The sequence below is a fragment of the Osmia bicornis genome, chromosome 10 (genome assembly GCF_907164935.1).
Source record: "Osmia bicornis bicornis chromosome 10, iOsmBic2.1, whole genome shotgun sequence".
NCBI classification, from domain to species: Eukaryota; Metazoa; Arthropoda; class Insecta; order Hymenoptera; family Megachilidae; genus Osmia; species Osmia bicornis.
In genome coordinates this window covers 7,025,553-7,045,568 of record NC_060225.1, presented here as the reverse complement: position 1 = coordinate 7,045,568, position 20,016 = coordinate 7,025,553, and the positions used below count along the sequence as shown (strand labels likewise).

Here is a 20,016-nt window from a genome sequence, read left to right as displayed (position 1 = left end):
ACACAGCAAGTAGTAGGTGTACGATCAGTGTCGGGCCGACCGGCATCGTGTGTAGGTGGTGGAGCCACGTTTGTCCTGACAGTTTATTTCCAAGTCGACCGAGTTCCACGAGACCAGACCGGATAGTTTAAACAGCCGTAAAACGGGATTCTGGTTGTTTCGAGGTCGGACGACAGCCGAGAAATAGCAGAAGAACTTAGGTGAGCGAACAGAAATCTCAAGAGGGAGAGACAACATCAAAGACACGTGTTGACGACTCCCCTGTTGAATCGCTACCCACGTTTCTCTTTCTGCTTATTGTTTCACCCGTCGTTAAATATTCTTCGCAAACCCTGTAATCTACATTTTCTTCTTCTTCTTTTTCTTTTAAACGTCATCGCAGCTGCTGCTTTGACTTTATTTTTGATGATGGCCACCTCGTGACTCGAGCCACCGTGAAATTCGTCCATCTTCCACGTGCGATCGTTCACACGGTTCGAGAATTTTTGTTTTAAAAACTCGGCCGAACACGATTTATGGAACGAATTCGTCAAACAAACACCGTGGACCTCGTAACACGACCGGCTTTTTTTAACGATTCACGTTGTTGCAATACTGCGTGTGTTTCTCTTCTTCGCACTTCTATTTTTATGCTGATGTAAAAATAAATTTGAAAACATGAGATTGAGGTAATTCGAAAATTTTTCATTATGCAAAAACCTCTATCTCTCTCTGGTGCATCAATGTATTTACTTTATTATAATTTCTCTTGGAGATACGAGGGTGGGAGCTGTGTTTTGACGAATCATCTAAAGGAGAATTAACTATTAAGTAATTAATAGCTGGCGTTATCGTGCCACAATTAAAACGTCAACTTTTTATAAGTGCATTTTTCATCCCAGGGAAAATTATTTTTTCAGAAATCATTGCTTGTGGTGGATGTATTTTGTTCCATTTATTACTTTGATATGGAATGAAGTATTTAAATTTCACTAATTTTAATACCATTATTACCATAATGGAATCAAATCTGACATTATTAAAATTAAATTTGAAGCTTCTCTATTCAAAAATACACAAATGAATATTTAGTATATTTCCTTTTCAAAGAAAACTGTTTATTATTTCTTATATGTAAAGAATACTTAAATAAACATTATGAGGATCAATTTTAACCCTTAGCATCTTCAATGTGTTATTACTAAAGCATAATAATTAAAAGTTGAATGAAGTTTGAATTTTCAAGTTTAATTATGTTAAATTATAACAAGATCCAATTATTGAAATTACTCATCAAGGTGTTATATGATCTCATTTAATCTTTTATAATACACCAATTATTCATGAGTAAGGGACTCGTCTGGGTGATTTCTCTGACGGTTATTATATCCTCCAAATGGTTTAAAGCTTCCTGCTGGCTTAAGTTTGCTCGAATTTTATCTGTAATAATTAGCACCTCCGTCACAGGGCAAACAACAGTTTCGCATGTCACGACTCCCTTTCGCAACTTGTAAATTAACCACGGGGTTGGTCTGGAAATTTCACCCTAACGCAACTGCGGGTTCGATACTCGGCTACCCTCGTTTTCTACCCTCCGTTGTGACTTTTCTCGATGCATTTCGTAAATCCTTCTTTTATTCCACGTAAGTTGTGGGAGGAAGAAAACTTTTCTTCCATCGAACACCCCGGAATACATTACAATACATACAACCTCATTACCGTTACAAAAAAAAAAAGAAAAATAAGGATGAACTTTCTTCGGGAGCTTTGAAATCGAGTATTCTTAAATTTTAAATAGAAACTTTTGTAAAAAAAAAAATAATGTATTCTTGAGAAACTCTAACAAAGTACGTTCATTTTTTGGCCAAAACCCTCTAAAAAGATATCCTCTTTTCAAAACCAAATGAACCTATATTCTGTCTGTTTCGTAGCTATTTTTACACGCACGTGTTCCGAAAGTTTAACCAGTATCTCCAAAGAAAACATGTTAAAGAAGATTTTTCCAAAGAATTCTTCGAAAAGGGTAAGGTGTACAATATATAAATTATCCGTGTAGTAGTCGAGATCGATAATAATCGTTGGTGAAACGGCATTGACACGCTTTTGTCCGTTTCACTGTTCACTCAGCCAGGACTTGCATGCATTTCCAGAACATAGAGAGAAATCCTATTGCTGGCGTTCGAGTATCATCATCGATGACATTTTCAAAGGATTCGTGCCATTCTACTCGTTCCCGATATATATGTATAGGAAACGCTAATTAAATTTGATTTAGGGTAACGGAAGCTCTCTACGGTGTCCTTCGCAATGATTCAGTGACTCTTGTTCACTTACCGAGGAAATACTGAATTTGATGGAAATCGTTACGACATGGTTAATTCGTTGCACGTTGCCTTTGCATTCGATTCCGCTCGACGGTAAACACAGGAAAAAGGAAAACCTTGTTCGAATAAAATGTTTAAGTGGTTGAATATTAAGGTGTGTTACTTCAGTCATGATTGTTTCAACTCGGTCGAGTTTTTTTAAATCAACACACATATTTTCGTAACGCTTCTTAATCCGATAATTTATTCTGTAAATTATTACTGCTACATTATTTGAAGTTTCTTTTTTAACACGACATTGTTTGTTTATACGACCGACGTATATTCCAGTTGAATTTCTTTTATTTCACGTTTTACGAGCTTACGTTCAAATAAATGCTGACACTGTGAATCCGTTATTATACCTTCTATTTTATTTTGCCTTAAGTATTCTGCAGGAAAGCATAGGTGAACCCATTGTACTACACGTCCATTCGAAGAACTCGTAAACATTTTATTATCCGTCCATTAAACCACCTCTGATGTTTATTCTGTAATAACCAGACTGCGAAGGTTCGTCCAAATTCACATTTTTATTGCAAACAAATTAACAAATGGGATTTGGACCGAGTCAAATTCTGCAATGTGCATTGCGATGCACCAAAGTGCATCTGCTCTAAATTCACAAGTAATCAGCAAAACTTTTTTCTTGTATTTTGTTTAATTAAAATTTTGGTTATCTCCGAAAATTATAAACATTCTTTATCTAAAAATATAATTTAAAGTCCAGAAAAAAAAAGAAAAAATTTTTCTCGTTCAAAGGATTAAATAGAAAACCCTCCATTAATCTTGTTAAAGAGAACAACCTTAAAATATTGAATGCAATTTCTTGCCGCTTATCAGATGACACATCACATTCATTATGAGCAGTTTATCTAATATCTTCATACACGGAAGGCAACGAGAAAATTGGCATCGGTTCAACGAGATCAATTATTACTTCTTTACTAGTGATAATTGTTGACAAGGCATAACGCTTTATTTGGTTGTACAGAAACAATCTGTTCGAGTTTATTTTAGCGGACAATCGTTATTAGATATCGTAGAACAATTTTCATAGTTTTATGAATCACTTGTTTAAGAATATTTTTGTCATCGCTTCGTATCGAATTTTGGCACAGACCCGTATCCCTTTGAACTAGACGAGTTTATAGGAGAGTTTCACACATTTTATTCGTTTGATCTTTATATACATGTCGTAAATTATTCCTTTATGATTGTATTAAATTATTCTACGATTCTTCGAAACGATTATTAATTATTCAAGTTAATTGTTGAACGAAGTTTTTGATAATCGAGGGTAATATCGATGATATCTGTTATTATTCCTTGATCTATCGACAACGATATAACAGCAATTTTCGTTCTTCAACGTCGAACAGGCGTAAATTTTACGTGTAAACGATTACAACGTTTGTATACGCGAAGATTCCTGTTACGATAGATTTATCTGCGTTCTCTTGTTTTCACGGGGCCTATATTTATTCCGTAATTATTCGATATTACATAAAATTTAATTTTCTTCTTTATATAATCATTGAATATTTATGCTGAATATCTGGAATAATAAATACTTATTTTACCCTTCTCCAGGGTTCCCTTTATTATCGATACATATTAAAACGAAATTAATAGAACAATCTAAAATTTGAAAATTAAATTTAAATTGTTACTGTATCGATTAATAACATTTACCAATAACAAAGGAAAGCTAAAATAAATTACCGAAACGTTGAAACGACGAATTAATAATTAAACATTTAACGAACGATAAAATTTGTCTATAAAATTAAAAAATATACTTTAATTTTATCAAATTATTGCGCAACAAACATTCATTTCTTTCTACCTTGTATTATGGTCTATTATATAACGATACTACGAAGGTAGATCAGAAGAAGATTCAAGTGACAGCGTAACAAAACAGCCTATCAAGCCCCTTCAAATAGTCTCTTTCTTCGATTAATTTCAACTGAATGATCCCTGATATTTTAATACAATCATATCGCTCCTCCTCTATCGAACTCACTCTTCACGAATCTCTTGTTCATTTGTATTCATCGTATCATTTCAAATGCATAGCGTCACCTGTGTCGATATCTCTTCCTTTATTTTCAGGCAAAATGGGAGACAATGTTCTTTGGAACTTTCTTATTCGGCATGGTTTCGCGAACGACCACCGGGAATATTCCCAAGTGCTTTTAACCCTGACGGAAACTTTTCATACCCGATCGTTCGAATAAAAAAGGTACGGTGTTTCCGGCGCGAAGATTAGATATCGCGGTGCAAAAATTTTTGCGGTCATCTCGAAGCACCGGCACTCTGAATTTTCTCACGTACGTTCGTGCCAGCCAACGAAGTCAGGAAACGTCTGTGTTTATTCGAGGAGAGCTCCCCGGCTTTTGGCCATTGTATTTATACCGTCCAACCAAAGCAGACCGACTGCATACATCAGCTTTTAAACACAGCAGTTTGAAAAACAGGAGACCGTGAGAGGGGATCGAGAAAGGTCTGGTTAATGTTACCAAAGTTAACGAATTATTCGATGCAATTATCAGGCTGGACGAAACTCCACGCTATACATACATTTTTTTTAATTCGATATCAAATTAATCATTTGAATCAACAACACCTAATTAGAACAGTAAAGCAACGATAAGGGTTCATTGACCCATTAATTAAAAAATTAAAAACCTTTTTTCTAATAAATATAAAAATACTTCTACAAATTTTTTAAAATATTTTTGGAAATAAAAATGAAGAAAATTAGAGTTAATATTATCATGATGCTAATAAAGTATAAACACATCTTTTTTTAATCCCTATCGAACAGTTATGGTTGCGCCATTGAATCAGGAATTTAGAAAACAAGAGAAATTAACAGTTCATCAAAAGTTTGTCGAACGCATAATGAAATTCGGTAAAAGTTCAGCGTTGTTCGGGCATGTTGAATGGGACAAGAAGTTACATGAAGTACTTAAGCAGTTGAAAGTTAAGGCTCGTGCCACGCAATTGTCGTAGGTCGTCGAGAAATTATTTAAAAATACCGACGGCCAGAGGAAACTATTTCTGGCGTAGACTGACTACCCGATCGTTTCGTTTTCGAGACTCATCGTTTCAGGCTGGGCCGAGTTTACGCACGAGATCTGCACTGACACGTGTCGACGTTCTACTCGGTGTCAATCGCCTATTAACGTTATCCTGTCTTCTCAATATACATGGAAGTTACGTAGATCGATTTGTCAGAGACGCGACGGATACCTGTCATTTACCGAGCTTGATCGATTCGTTTCAGCAGAATTTTACTTCCCGTTAAAATGAAATTCTCCGAGACATCTTCCTCAAAACGATAATCTCGATTAAACGACTGCTTGCTACGAGATTTGTTTTTAATTGATCCGATTATAGCTTGATTTCTGAAAATTCTTGTTCTTTTTTATCTGATTAGTTGAGTTAAATTTAGAAATTTCTTTAATTTCCTGAGAAATAGATTTAATTATACATTTTCTAGGAGAAAATAAACAAATGAAATTAGTTCTTGAATTCAACATAAAAGAGAATAAGAATTTTTAGAAATTAAGTAATCTTCTAATTAGATTTCTAATTAATACTAATTACTGTATCTTGTAAATTACAATGCAACCCTCATCAAAATTTAAAATCTAATTTAATTTAATTTAATTACATACTGATGACTCCTAAGTGTCTATAGAATAATAAAATAGATAAATATTGAGAGATTGTTCTACTTCTTTAGGAAACAGTATCCTAGCTGAGCCTATTTCAAATGAACGTACTATTTTCGTGCTTAATAATGTGACGAAAGAATTTCAGTAGATAATTCATGTCGCTCAAAGAGAACTGTTCAAATTCCACGTCTAGTATATTGACCTTCCTAAACGCCTAAAAAAATATGTGATGATTCAACAATCGAACATAATAATTATGAGTCCGGAGTTTATAGTTATGACGTAGAAAGTTTGAACATTCGGCATGACGCCTTCACCGAAAGATTATTATTCTTGCTACTAATTTTACTTCTCATCAACAATCGTCTCTACCAAATCGTACATTATTCTTGTATTTATCTTTCTTCAAAACGTATGAAGCTTCTTATAATGTGAAAAATGATTATTCGTTAAATAAGCTGTACTTAAACAAAGTAAAATATAGCTACATTTTTTAAAACTTTTCAAAAATCTTTCCATCCAAGAGTAACCTTTATTATTAATTTTCCTTTCAATAAAAAACCTATTAAATTATTTTGCATCCTAAGCTCTAATTTTCAATTTAAAAATTTTTAAAAATAATACACAATTCTTACGAATTTCAATTGTAATTTAATTAACTAAATTTTAAACTAAAGTTAAGTAAAAACCTGAATTTCAATGTGTTAATAATTTCTGTTAATACCAAAATAGTTTCACCATTTATTTATAACCCCATGATGTAATTCAAATGAAACTTTATAATATCCTTAGAATCATTTGTTTCTATTATTACTGGCTTGAAGTTCCATTAGCTGCACGATCCATTTAAAACTATTTCAAAGCATTCGTGACTGGACTCACTGTCTGACCAATGTTGTCTTTTCTACTACAATGAATTCAGTATTCGAGTCGATAATAAGTCCGACTCACAGATAGATCGCTGATAGTAGCAGTGCATTTATTTCTACGACAATCACGTTCTGTCTTGATTGATCATTATTGTCTTCGGTGCGAATTCACCCCGGAACAATCAATCCTTCATAATTTAAGCTAATTCCATTCCTTTGACCGACGTGTCGTAAGCGTGGTTCCGCTTCTGTTAGACGGTCCATGGCAAGAATAGCGTCGACGAGAATTTAGGAAGCCTATAACTTCGTGCCTCGTGGTTTTACTCCACGATAACACCCATAAATTCTTCTGCCTTCCGAGACGATCAATCATCGAAGAAGAGAGAGACGAGAACGTTACGATGACGATAAATCGATGAACGTTGAGAATCTTTATTTCGGTGTCGTTCACCTTTTTCTTTTTCTTGGTCAATATTTGAATCTTAATACTGTTTCTCAAATGGTTTCACGTGTTCTTGATTTTCATATAAAATATTCTGCGTTGGCATTTTTTAATTTTTCCATTTTAAAACTGCAAATTTTCTGGCTTATATAATTCTGCCTCGAAAGGGTTTTAATTAAAAAATTATCCACGCTGGTGACCAACGTTTCATACGTTCGCGTGGAAACAGGTAGACCATTATTTCCCTCCATTAGAAAGGTAGATAAAACTGGCAGAATGAGAAAAAAGTCAGCAACACTCGAAAATAGCAATGGTGGGTGTATAGTCTGACAGAGACTCGGCTTGGCTTTGTCAGCATTTATAACTCCATGCAGCTGCAGCTGCGGTTAAATAAACCGGCGTGCACCAGCGTCGTGCTTTTAGCTTGTAAACGAATAAAACAATAGCAACTGCATTGACGTCACTGTGCAATGAAAAACGATAAGCATCGATAACGTCGAAAGTTTGACTTTTATGTATCGTTAACACTTTCAGATGAAATGGTTCGTGCACGTGCATATTCTGACCCTAATCTTGTCTGTCGACAAACGGATGCTTTCTGAACCCTCTATTCTTTCTCTTTATAAAGAACAATTTTTAATAATACCTAATAAAAATTGAATTTGAAGATAATTTTATCATATCTTAATTTTATATATCTTAAAAATTAAATTTGAGAAGAATTAAAAAATTGCTCTTGATCTCCAGTTTTTACTGTGATAGTCAATCTGTTAATATCTGATATACTAAATCTTAAGAGTATGTTGCCACTTAATATTACGATGGCAATGGGTGTAAAATAAAAGGACAATCATTAAAGCTGACCCACGTCTTATGATTTAGTAGCCTATAAATCATGATACTAAAGGTTACTTGTCCCGAATTTAGAAAAGTATTCAAAGAAGGAGGATCCAGTGTGATTTTGCAATATTTTCATAACATCAAAAAACCTTAAATATTATTTATAATTAGAGACACCAACCGAATATTTAAATACCCGTTTCTACATATATTTCCTTTAACAATTTTTTATGATTTTTGCAAAAGTTCTGCAAATTTCAATGCATTAAATATTTTATCGTTGAATTATGTTTTTGAAATGAAATCTTATGCAAATGGTATTAAATATTAAAGCTTCGTGGGTGCTTGGGCATTTTTCTATGCACACAAGAGTTGAAAAAGAAAAGACAGGATCTGAGGAGACCTTATCATCAATTAAGCGAATATTAATCTTTAAATAATGCAACGGTACGTTGCAAAGTGTATATTAGTAGGCCGTTGGTAAACTAGGGCAAACTGCATAATGAAATCAAGGATAGCCGAGATACTGGTTCACTCTGCTTCATTATAGCGTTCGATAAACGAATGGTAAATTATTACGATACGTGATCCATTAATTATAATCCCATATGATCCCCCGAGGTAATAAATGTTACGTACCAAACTTATTCTCCTGTAAATGATCTTTCTTCTTAAAATCAAATTTGTACCATAGCATTTATAATTAATGCACGCTCTTTACGGTTAAATTCGAAGAAGTTATATTCGTGATCTCTCTCTCTGCATGCTTAACGGAGTATGAAATAGGGATTTCACGGCATTTCGATGTTGTCGGAAAATTATGTAATCGAACTATTTACAGATACTCCAACGTTGATAAATTTTGACGAATATTGCCAACTTTGTGCATACGAATATCCTTTGCTATTTCGTGTCAATGATAACTTTGAAACAAAATTTATCCTGAACGAAACTAAACTCAACAGTTTATGTGTTAAAAGCACAATGGAAAAATAATTTTAAAAAATCTATCTTACTATTTTGCAATTTTGTGTTTGAAAGAAGGACCTGTTGCCAAATTATTGCAACAGACGAACAATTCTATACCTGAATACTTGTGAAAATTTTGGAAGCAGTTGTGTTTATTCAGGCACAAAACAATTCAACGCTTTCGACATTTTGTATGAACAAAGATACTGTAAATTTAGAGAATTTGCAAGAAATTTAGAACGGCAAATTGGAGCGTGAAGTATATTCATTAAAATGAAATTATATTCGACAGCGAAATCGTTAGCAACGTTCATGAAGTGAAATTCATTTCCAGGTAAAAACCATGAAAAAATGTGTTATGGAAAAAAGAGAGGTAGTTTCACAAACTAGGCCAAATGCCTATGATTCCATAGCTTGATGGAACCTTTTATGCCTCTGTCTTCTCTATATTATCGTCTATACGCTTCCCCGCAATTGCTTTATTAATAAGATTATTTACTACCCTTATTGAACGTCATGCTTCTGTAAAAGCATGAAGGTTTAACTGGAATGGAAGTGTTATAAATACCCAATGAAATTATACTATTGATCAATATCACGATTTAACTTTAATGCACCGTCCAGATTTTTAATTTACGTATGTCATAAATATACAGAGGTAAATAATATTTTATTCGGTGAATAAATTCTTGGAATAGATTTAATAATGTTAGATCATAATATTCGAAAAATATTGAGGAAAACTCGATGATGTTATGCCTGAATGACAAATATGTATCTACGTTGAAATAAATTGAACGTTTATTTAATTCACGAATTCAAGGAATTCTCCATATGAAAAGCTATTCAAATACATGCTCGGCACTGATTAAATTTTTCGCTTTTCACGCAGCAGAGATGCGAGCACTCGGGTATTTTTACGTGAAGTCAATCTCAATTTGATTGAAATTTATTTTTTGTGAAATTGATTTTTAATGAAACGTAGCATGCAGTGAGCAACTTTAATTAAAATTTCAATTGACGATAAAAATATTCAGAAAGCATTAAATTAAATTATTTTTATAATTGTGTGTTTTTAAAAAATAATTATAAAATAGTTCATCGTTTGATATTTTTAATTGAACAGAATATGAAATTTGTAAAACGATGATCATAAGACGCATGATCCTCAATTTGTAACATAGAGCCCCATAAAAATAGTTAATCGTACTGGAACGTCAACGAAATGATTCATTTCGAAAATGGAGCAACATCGGCTTAGTCTAAGCACTCTGAATGACGCGTTTGTGTATAATAATTCATGCATACAGGTTGATCATGAAGATCGTTTTTCATGTTAGCGTGTCTCGTAAATACGGACTTGCACGTGTTTCCACGATAAACACATCCTTCGACAAGTCGAAGGCGTTAAAATGCTTTCGACGATGGGCAACTGTATTTTTTCATTTCAATGATATTTCCACCAGTTTCATTTTCAGTGTTATTCGTATCAAAATTGAAATTTAAGTCGTTTCGAAATAATTTATGAAACCCCAAAAGGCTGTAAATAAATTTTTAAGCACACTTTTTATTAAAATTATACAAAATTTTGTGAATTTCTTTTGTAAATTTTGAAATTTGAAATTTTTTAATAAAACAATTGAGTATATCTTTTTAAATTTAATTTTCAATTCCACGTTATCTCTAAGCAGATTACACTTTGCAATGATTCGCGTTTGAGTATGTTTCAATGCCGTACATCAAAGTGTTCACGAAAGCCCGTAGAAGGCTAGGAGATGAGCAAATGGTCGATTTCTATGAATGTACTACATGTATTTCTTTTAGCCACATTACAGTACCATGAATTCAGGACACGAAAAGCTATTCAAGCACATGCTCGACGTTGATTAAAATTTCTGCTTTTTAAAGTAGCAGGCATGTAAAGATCTTATTACGTCAAGTCAATCTGAATTTGATTAAAAATTTATTTTCTCTGGAATTGTTTTGTTAAAGCATAACACGAAATCTTAATTACCATTTCAAATAGCGATAAAATAACTGTGTTTTGATTAAATAAACATGTGAAGTTATTTCAACGATGAATTATTGATTCTTTGTACTCATTTACATAAAATTATCATCATTAAATACATGCTATAGATTTTAAAACAACTTTCTAGCTGAAGCATAAAACCATGGCCATTTTAAAATACCTTCATAATTGATTTTCAGAGCTTGAAATGAAGTATTATTAATAGATTGCGATTTTTATTACTTTCCAATAATTAATAAGGAAATATGAGGTGAAATTTTTTTGTTAATAGATATTTTTTTATTAAAAGATATAGTATACGTTTTATCAGCTTCTGAAATTGAATAATTGAAATAAGAAATATTAAATGTTTTATTCATTCATTCGCAAAATTATAAGCTGTAATGAGCTGTAATGAACTGTAATGAGCTGTAATGAGTATAATCAACTTGATAATTAGATACGTTAATAATTTTAATAGAAAGATAAATTGAACATTATGCCATCGTTATACTTCCATTGCAACACTTTATTATTTAAACGTTCCACTGCATCATTTTCTATTAAAATTTAAATTTTGTCTGATAACATTTTTCATATTGAAATACGGATTATCATAATTAATAACTGAAACATTATGTAATGTATTTGAAGCTACGATTGCACAATAAAATTCATTAAAAGAAAATCTGATAAAACTGATACAACGATTTATTCATTGTGTACTGTGCTAACATTGTCAGGAACGAACTGGTCGGGACACTTTAATTAGAAAAATATTTGATTGGAATGCGCTTGTCATTCGACGTTGCGAAACAATGCAGAATTTACAATCTACTATTTACAATGAGATGACTGTCAGTCGATGTTGTCTTGCCAAATTCAACTATGTTTTAGAGTCTATTTTCTCTGTATCAGCTCCTTCTCACAAACATAGAACGATTAAGCAGAGAAATATAAACAGATACACATAAATTGTCAACTTTAAAATCCCTCGGAATTTTAGCCGTCGTCTCTATTTTTATTTTATTTTCTACCAAATTACACAGTAACTATGTACCTCGAGAATTTCAACTTCACAAATATATTTTAATTAATTTCTGTCCTTCTAATTAAAAACTTCTGAATGTAGATTTCTTGTATAGTATTTTTCAACTAAAATTAACCTCTTACATATTTTTGCAAGCATCTCAGCCTCTCATTTAAATTTTCATGTCAAACCGTACGTTAACAAGGAACACCATTAGCCATTATACGAGCTATGAAGCCTGTCAGAGTTTCAGAATTCTCTTTTCTATTTATTCTCTCTTCCCTGAAAGATAAGAGAATAACTCTTCGGCTAAATAACGACGAGCGAAGATCGTAAAATGTTGGAAAAAAATGAAGATCAGAACCTTCTAGACATTCGTTGTTATTCCATTATCATAATTTTACAGTCGAAAATATTGTGCTGGTTACAATTTTATTTTCGAACATCTGCGATATTAATTCTGAGATATTGGGTTAAAATTAGTTGCTCGATTGGATTATTTATTGAGTATGAACCTTTTAAGAATCATGTGTTTTTCACATTATTTTTAGATGTTATCAATAACAATTTCACAATAAGTCTATCATAATTTCATAACATAAAAGTATTGCGAAATGGCACTTATGGTACATCAATTTAAAACTTAAAGTTTATTAAAAATGATTGTATAAAGGTCTGATCAATATTCTTAATACAAGTCTACTGGATCTTTGTTGAAATTTGCATGTTTACTAATAGACAATACTAAGCTATGTCATGAAATCATCAGAATTTCTAAGTTTGAAAATGTGTCTTCTGAAATATAGCCATTTAATATTATTTCAAAATATCATTTTTCAATATATCACCAACATTTTCCCTTTAATTCCTGGCAATATCTATTTCTTTTTATTACAATATCGATATCAAAGCTGAATAATAACCAACCAGCTGCACATTTAAAAGGAATACTTAATTATATCAAAGATTTTAAAATAGAAACTCGACTGACAAAAGCGACTCGAAGTTTCAAACATTTCGATTATTCGATTAAATTGTCATTCAAACAACTCGTCAGAAATTATTATTACCAAGTCATGGTCGAGTGTGACACGATGAAAGGACTTAACGCATAGCATGATGCATTATTCCACTTAACTTCCTCGAACAGACGTTGATGGGTCTTAGCCTTGTTGTGGAAGCAAGAGGAATTGAATTATGACATGTCTCGACAAAAGTATTCTGTCTTACCAAATTATTTCAGGCTCCTACTGCCGACTATTTCTCCCTGTTTCTGCTTGTCCGCTTTGAAATAAGTAAGAAATACTTGACGTTACCAACTTGTTCTCGATTCCTCTGTACTTTCCCCATTTTCTCGTAAATCGTTCAACGTGATTAAAACTTCACTTAGTTCTCTCGTTACGTTACGCTTTGTCGGTCATGAAAATAACATATTTTGCAAAAACCATGAAACTGAATTTATTGTAATTACTCAACACATGGTCCTTTCATTTTTCTTAAAAGAAAGTTCCATTTATTTCTTTTTTTTAATGGAAATTAAATTTTTCTTAAATAATTTGAACTTTGATTTATCATGTTCATGCATTAAACTCACATTAATTCAAACTAGATTTTCATGCCAAAGCTTGTCCATTCATCACAATACAATGTTCCAGAATTAACTTGTTAACCTGATATAAATTTTACACACGTCTTTATTTATTACCCAAAGTTGTACCTCTAATACTGATCAAACATTTAATGCTCTTTCCAGATGTTCCAGCAATCACAGTGCGATACAATGAAATAAACGAGGGGAAAAGAAAGTTTCTAAATTAGAAAGCAATTACACTTGAGATACAGTAAGAAGTTACCATATAAAAGGAAATGGAAGCCACTGAATGGAATATCGCTGAAAGCAGTGGCGAAAATCATCAAAATGAGTGCCTAAAGAAAATAATGAAGATATACGAGAATTGAAGAGAAGAATACAATAAAAAAATTAATCAAAAGTATTATAGAAACAATTAACAAGCACAAGAAGGTGGAACAATTTAATATGCCCTAAATTAATTTAGTAAAAAGAAAAGCAATCATAATTAAATCAAGTTATAGTATTAAAAAGAAATTCATTTAATTTATAAGCAATTCGTTAAACCGATCGTTAATATAGAAATATATAAAATGTGCTTCGAATCATATTAACTTTGCTTCGTAATAAAAGATACAGCAAAAAAAAAAAGGAGGTTTAATTAATACAGTTCAATTAATATTCAATCCTATGTTAAGAACAAAGGATTGTTAGTTAAAATGATCGTACGAAACTCATAAAACTTCTGTACAAAGCTGTTCATATGACGTGACAATGTTGCCTTTGGAATATCGCGAATTCAGTGTGGTGATGTTTTAATTTCGTGAAACAATTAAGCCAGTTCACAAAGGAGAAGTGGTATCACCGGGTCGATCAAATTTATATTCCGGCTTACTCAAAGGATCAAACGAAATGGCAAGTCGAATGAAGGCTTTATACAACCAGGTATGAGACCAATTTGAAGTTAAATTAGCCATTTTATTTGCATCCCTTTTAACTCTATACGTCAGCTATAATTCTTTATTTCAAGGAATAACGAAGTAACTTTTATTAAAAAATATAGTCACAGAATCTATAATGGAAAAATTTTTAATTTTTTAGAGTGCTACATCTTCTGCATGATTTTAACTGGAAAATATGGTTTTATTATGTACATAGGTAATGTTTGAGAGACGGATACTTCTTGGCTGTACCATTCTTGTGGGACTATCGGTGTGCATATGGGCGGTTGCCATTGGAACCGATCATTGGTTCACGGTTGAAGCACCGGATGAAACAGGTCTACCCCTTGGGGATGCTGGCAAAGCTGGCAGGAGATTGATCTATAAACATATGGGTCTCTGGAGAGGCTGCATCCGGGGGGTAGCACCAGAATCCGTAAACTCCACCGTGATGGTTCCATACAGTAAGTGGATAAAATTTCGAAAAAATTATTACCTCCGTCATCGTCAGTTTAATATTGAATTAAAAACTGAAATGACCGAGTTTAATACCTTGAATAAATAACTAAATATTCTTTCTCATCAACGTATCAATTTAAATAATTAAATTCAACGAAAAGTGTACCGTAATAGTTGGCTCGAATGCACCTCGACTTTACACTAATAATAATTAAACTGAATTAAGCTTGCGACAAGCGTAGTGTAACGCGTTCCCTGAAATGACCAGCGAGAAATCCTACGTCTTCGTTAAACGAACGACCCAGAAGAGCCTTATAAACTGTATTTTAAGGGTTACACAGGTGCTATGAAATGCCAAATTTCGAGGAATAAGTGGTGGCATTGTTTCAAGACTAACGGGAACGTTTGTCAGTGAAAATGCATTATCACAATTAACCGTGTCTAATGAATAATTTAGCATCGTTCGTATCTAAATGTCTCGAATATCTAAGAAATTGTTATCGAGAAGATAATTTTCTCACGTTGAAAATCAATTTTGAAAAAGACGAATGTTTCCAAAGGATTGTATAATGATTTCTAGAAGTTCGAATAATACACAGTTGCATTTGTAATATATTGTTTCAAGAATCCCTCTCTCGAGCGCTGCGTTTTCATCATTTCCTTTGAGCCAAACCAATGCCGACCAACAAGCGTTGATTTATTGCATTGTTAGGTAAAGAAGGCGGGATATTCGTTAAATATGTCATGAAGAGTTTTACCACACCTCGATAAAGAACACGTGATTATAAACTCTTCGTGGTACTTAATTCATAATGTTTATTTCCATTTGGTGCTGTTAGCTTGATCAGAGGTGAGGAATTCTTTTTCTGTCGACGCTTTTCAACGAAAATGTTACTGTTATTTCCTCGTGACTTTCTCCCAAAGGAGTAGGAGGACCAAAATAATATAAGGAACACGACATTGGGATGCTACATCGTCGGTTTCGCAGTTTGCAGTTAATCATGCAGCTCACTTGTCACGTGTCACGTCTAGTGTTCCACACGTGCACTTCATCATGCACACGTCAGAAACACTAAATTAGGCAACTGTAATATCTCGCTGGATTATCTTCAGATTAATCTGTTCCAATTAATACAATGTTATCTCGAACGTTTTCCACCAGTATCCCCCTTTCTACAGAGAAAATCAATTAATCTAACGTTTAATCTAATCAGTTGTTCTTAATAATTCTAGAAAATCGTGTATACGTTGCTGTCGTTCAAGCAGTCTTATCAACGTGAATTAATATCAACATCCGTAATTCACTGGAAAGCTATCATCGGTTATTTCAAAACATTTAATTCGGATATTCAAGTGTTTACCTGCTTTATCAAATGATAATTACAATTGAAAAATCAATCATTTTTCTGTGGACGTGAAATCCAAGAGTAAGAATTTAATTATTCATAATTTAACGTGGAGAAAATTGATATACCTAATAGATTTTATCTAGCCTAATGGAAGGGTTAAATATCACGCGGTCTAAGTATCGATCATGCCGTTATTGTCCGTTGAACCACGTTTAAACGCTGCTCGTAAAAATAACTTATCATGACACCAATAACGTGTTCCAGGCAAATGAAGATAACTCGGGATGAAATAATAGTAAATTGAGGTTTATGAAAGAAATCAAGACAAATGGGGGAGGTGCTTATACCGAATCAAGAATTTAACTTGCATCAGTTAATGAATGGTATTCGCACTGATTGCAATCTCTTTCAACTTTACTTCATTTTTCCAGAGGAATGCAAGAACCTGGACATGTTCCCGACCGACATGCAGATCAAATTAGATCCCGGATTGAACAGAACCGTTGTCAGTGAGTAAAACCACAAGGTTCATCAAATATTTTTCAACTTCAGAAACTCCCGAGTTTGCTCTATTAAAGTTTCTATTACCAAGTTGAACGTATTTCTATGAATTTTCTATGAACACCTTTGAAACTTTTCTCTGTCATTGGTGAACTCAAAGAATACTCGCGTGCGATACGTTTAAATTGTAATTTAAAATCATTGGATTGACGTTCTAAAGAATCGTGTTATTTTCAGATTATTCCAGGACACAGGTGTCGTTCGCATTGATCAGCCTGTTCGTAATGATAATGGGCTTCTCTTTCTCCATCTATACGTTCCGTAATCCACGATACATGTTCAAACGACTGGCCGGTGGTATACACTTCATTAGCGGTAATTAATAATTATTACAACTGAAGTTTCATGTGCTTATGGAAACGAAATCATGAAATACCTTCAGAGGCACTTGTAACTTCTAAATTATTGTTCTATTGCTACGTAATAACTTGTTACGATCAGTATGCGAGTTAAGGAAATATGAAACTTTCGTGATTAATTATCGTTACAGGTGCTTGCAACATGGTGGTGATACAAGTGCTTCTATCATCGATCGAATTCGAAAGTAAATACGTATTCGCAACATTTCCTAAGGGTGCGGTAATGAGGTACGACTTCTCTTTGATTCTCGCCTGGATCGTGTTCCTGTGCAATTTGCTGTCAGGACTCGCGTTCATGGTGTTCTCCAGGAAACGCAAGAGGGACAAAGCACCCACGGAAGAGATCGCGATGGCCGATGAACCGACGATCATCGGTCGTTGAATTCGTTCCGGATTTCTTTCTCAGACTTTACTGAGAAACATGGTCGCGTGCGCGAATGGAAATTTATGATTCAGGGTATCGTGCATGGATCGACGGTAATAAAAGACGGATACGTAGGAATCGTACGGGAAAGAACGCGAGGAGATAGTTGTACGAGAATATTTCAAACGATTTCTGAACGATTAGAAACTTTCAGATCGTTGCAAATTTTGGAAGCGTTGGAAGATAAAATGTCTTGGTGCACTTGCTTCGTTTCGTCCCTCAAAATTAACAATTCGATTAATTTTGGGAACTCGTAATTTAATGTAAATAATTTTGAGAATATTTTAATTAACAAAGGTGAAAATTTGCACAATTATAAATATTCCATAAGGGAAACAATTCGATTTCTACTGAAACTTAATAGAACGATTGAAATTCTTAATTGACAACGATTTTTAAATTAAATCGTATGAATGAAAGTTGAAATATATTTAGTGAAAAAATTCTCTGCGGTCGTTAAAACTGTGGAACGCAAGTGCACTGTGTTCTCTGATCCTTCAACACCCCCACCCCCTCAAACACTTGGAGTAATCGATACTGTCATAAAGCAGTTTTGCGATGTACTTTGAAGATATGAATTGTCTCGTTACCTCGTATTGAACAATCAACAATTAGAATAGAAATACTCGGAGAAGAACACGATTCGAACGAAACCTACACGATAAATGCAATGCTATTTTTCTACTACGTTGAAATGATAAAATTTAAGACACTTTCTACGGTGGGACCATTGCATATAAATTGAAGAAATATTTTCCCTTAAGAAAATTAAATAGCAATAGTCCTTGCGTATTCATAATTATTTTTCTACGTGGAACCGTATATTTTTCTACCCTATTCTATAATATATACGAATCGTAAAAAACAAGAACATATATATTAACCCTTTGAAGAATCTGAAATAAATCAGAATGAAAATGTGGTTCATCGTGGCAACAAAATAGTTTGAAAACTATAATAATTGTAAATAAATGTTCATATCTATATAATAGAAAATTTGGAAAGTATTTAACGCTACCGTTGTCTCTGTTAAAGGTGGTGAAGTTTAACTCGTGCGATATTCGAAATTGAGAAACTATTTTGGCTATTAATTACGACAGTAATTTGCAATCTCTAAGAACAGACAATTCTGGGGGTGAGAGGTGGGTTACATATAGAACACAAAAGATCGTTCCTCAAGGATATTACCATTTTCAGGGAACAATATAGTTCTATAATAAATAGATATGATCCTCAGTATAATCAAACTTTTCGATTCTAGTCGTTATCTAGTCATTGTTCCTCGTGAATGAAACGTTAATCGAATCTCAAAAATATGACCTCGTGTCACTAAAGAATATTTAAAAAGAAAATACTTTGTCCGTTCATAGATAATGTCACGTCCAATCTATTAATTAAACCTTTTAATTAAATCGAAAATGGTGCGAAGTGAAATGTATACCAAAAAATGTAAGTTAACGATATTTAAAAATAATCCTTGCACCATTTTCGCTTTTGAATACTCTAACAGTTCATCCAACGAGACGAGACAGTAAATGTGTTTTTTATTTATACTTTGAACTGCGACGCGTTGAACAATTTGTGATTGTTTGGAGTTTCCAGTTTTGTTACCCCCTTTGTTTCCTGGGATTGTGTGAATCAACGTTCGCTGATCGTTAATCGAACACGCAATACTTATTAATCTTTAATATCTTTCAATGTCTTTAAGAAATAAAACAGAAACAAATTAAATAAGTTGTATCGTAATTTAAGTACTCAGCAAAGTATGTTAGATACTAATTCGTTTTCAAGAATGTTGTTGGAAACTACATGCCCTGTTTAGAGCTGTGGAGAAGTTTTTAAGGAAGTTATATAATCATTGCATCGATTAGCAAACGTTGATCAAAAAATGATTTACACGAAAGTGTCTGGTTGAAAGTTCCTTCGCCTTTTGCTTGTTGAGTATAAGCAGCTGCCCACGCGTTCTAATAAAAGACATCTACTTTATACACATGTACGCGAACACGAGAATTAATTGTAATTGCTCTTTTCCACGATCGAAATAAAGCGTATTCACGTTTATCGATGAAATTTCGTTTCGTTTATTCCTTCCCTCCACGCACAGAGGGGGAACAATGAATTTCATTTAAACAGTTTTATAAGTTGCTCGCTTGAAATAAAA

The 20,016-nt window shown here is 33.1% G+C and overlaps 2 protein-coding genes across 3 annotated transcripts in view; one reads left to right on the top strand and one right to left on the bottom strand.

The window, feature by feature from the left end:
- LOC114871237 overlaps positions 1 to 20,016 on the bottom strand; it is a 290,378-nt gene that overhangs the window by 270,281 nt on the left and 81 nt on the right. The gene's annotated exons all lie outside the window — the stretch shown is intronic.
- On the top strand, positions 16 to 19,925 carry LOC114871240 (transmembrane protein 114). 2 transcript variants are annotated; one of them, XM_029176912.2, is made up of 7 exons: positions 16 to 200; positions 1,911 to 2,002; positions 13,946 to 14,707; positions 14,921 to 15,167; positions 16,943 to 17,020; positions 17,250 to 17,387; positions 17,563 to 19,925. In XM_029176912.2, the coding sequence occupies exons 3-7, from the start codon at positions 14,675 to 14,677 to the stop codon at positions 17,811 to 17,813; spliced, it is 747 nt and encodes a 248-aa protein (XP_029032745.1). In that variant the 5' UTR covers positions 16 to 200; positions 1,911 to 2,002; positions 13,946 to 14,674; the 3' UTR covers positions 17,814 to 19,925. The 2 variants fall into 2 exon arrangements, with proteins under 2 accessions (XP_029032745.1, XP_029032742.1); XM_029176909.2 differs by lacking the exon at positions 1,911 to 2,002.

Coding starts and splice junctions, on each gene's coding strand:
- LOC114871240 (XM_029176909.2), top strand. CDS start 14,675: ATGGCAAGTCGAATGAAGGCTTTATACAACCAG. Junction 14,708..14,920: donor TGAAGGCTTTATACAACCAG/GTATGAGACCAA, acceptor TTATGTACATAG/GTAATGTTTGAGAGACGGAT. Junction 17,388..17,562: donor TGGTATACACTTCATTAGCG/GTAATTAATAAT, acceptor TTATCGTTACAG/GTGCTTGCAACATGGTGGTG.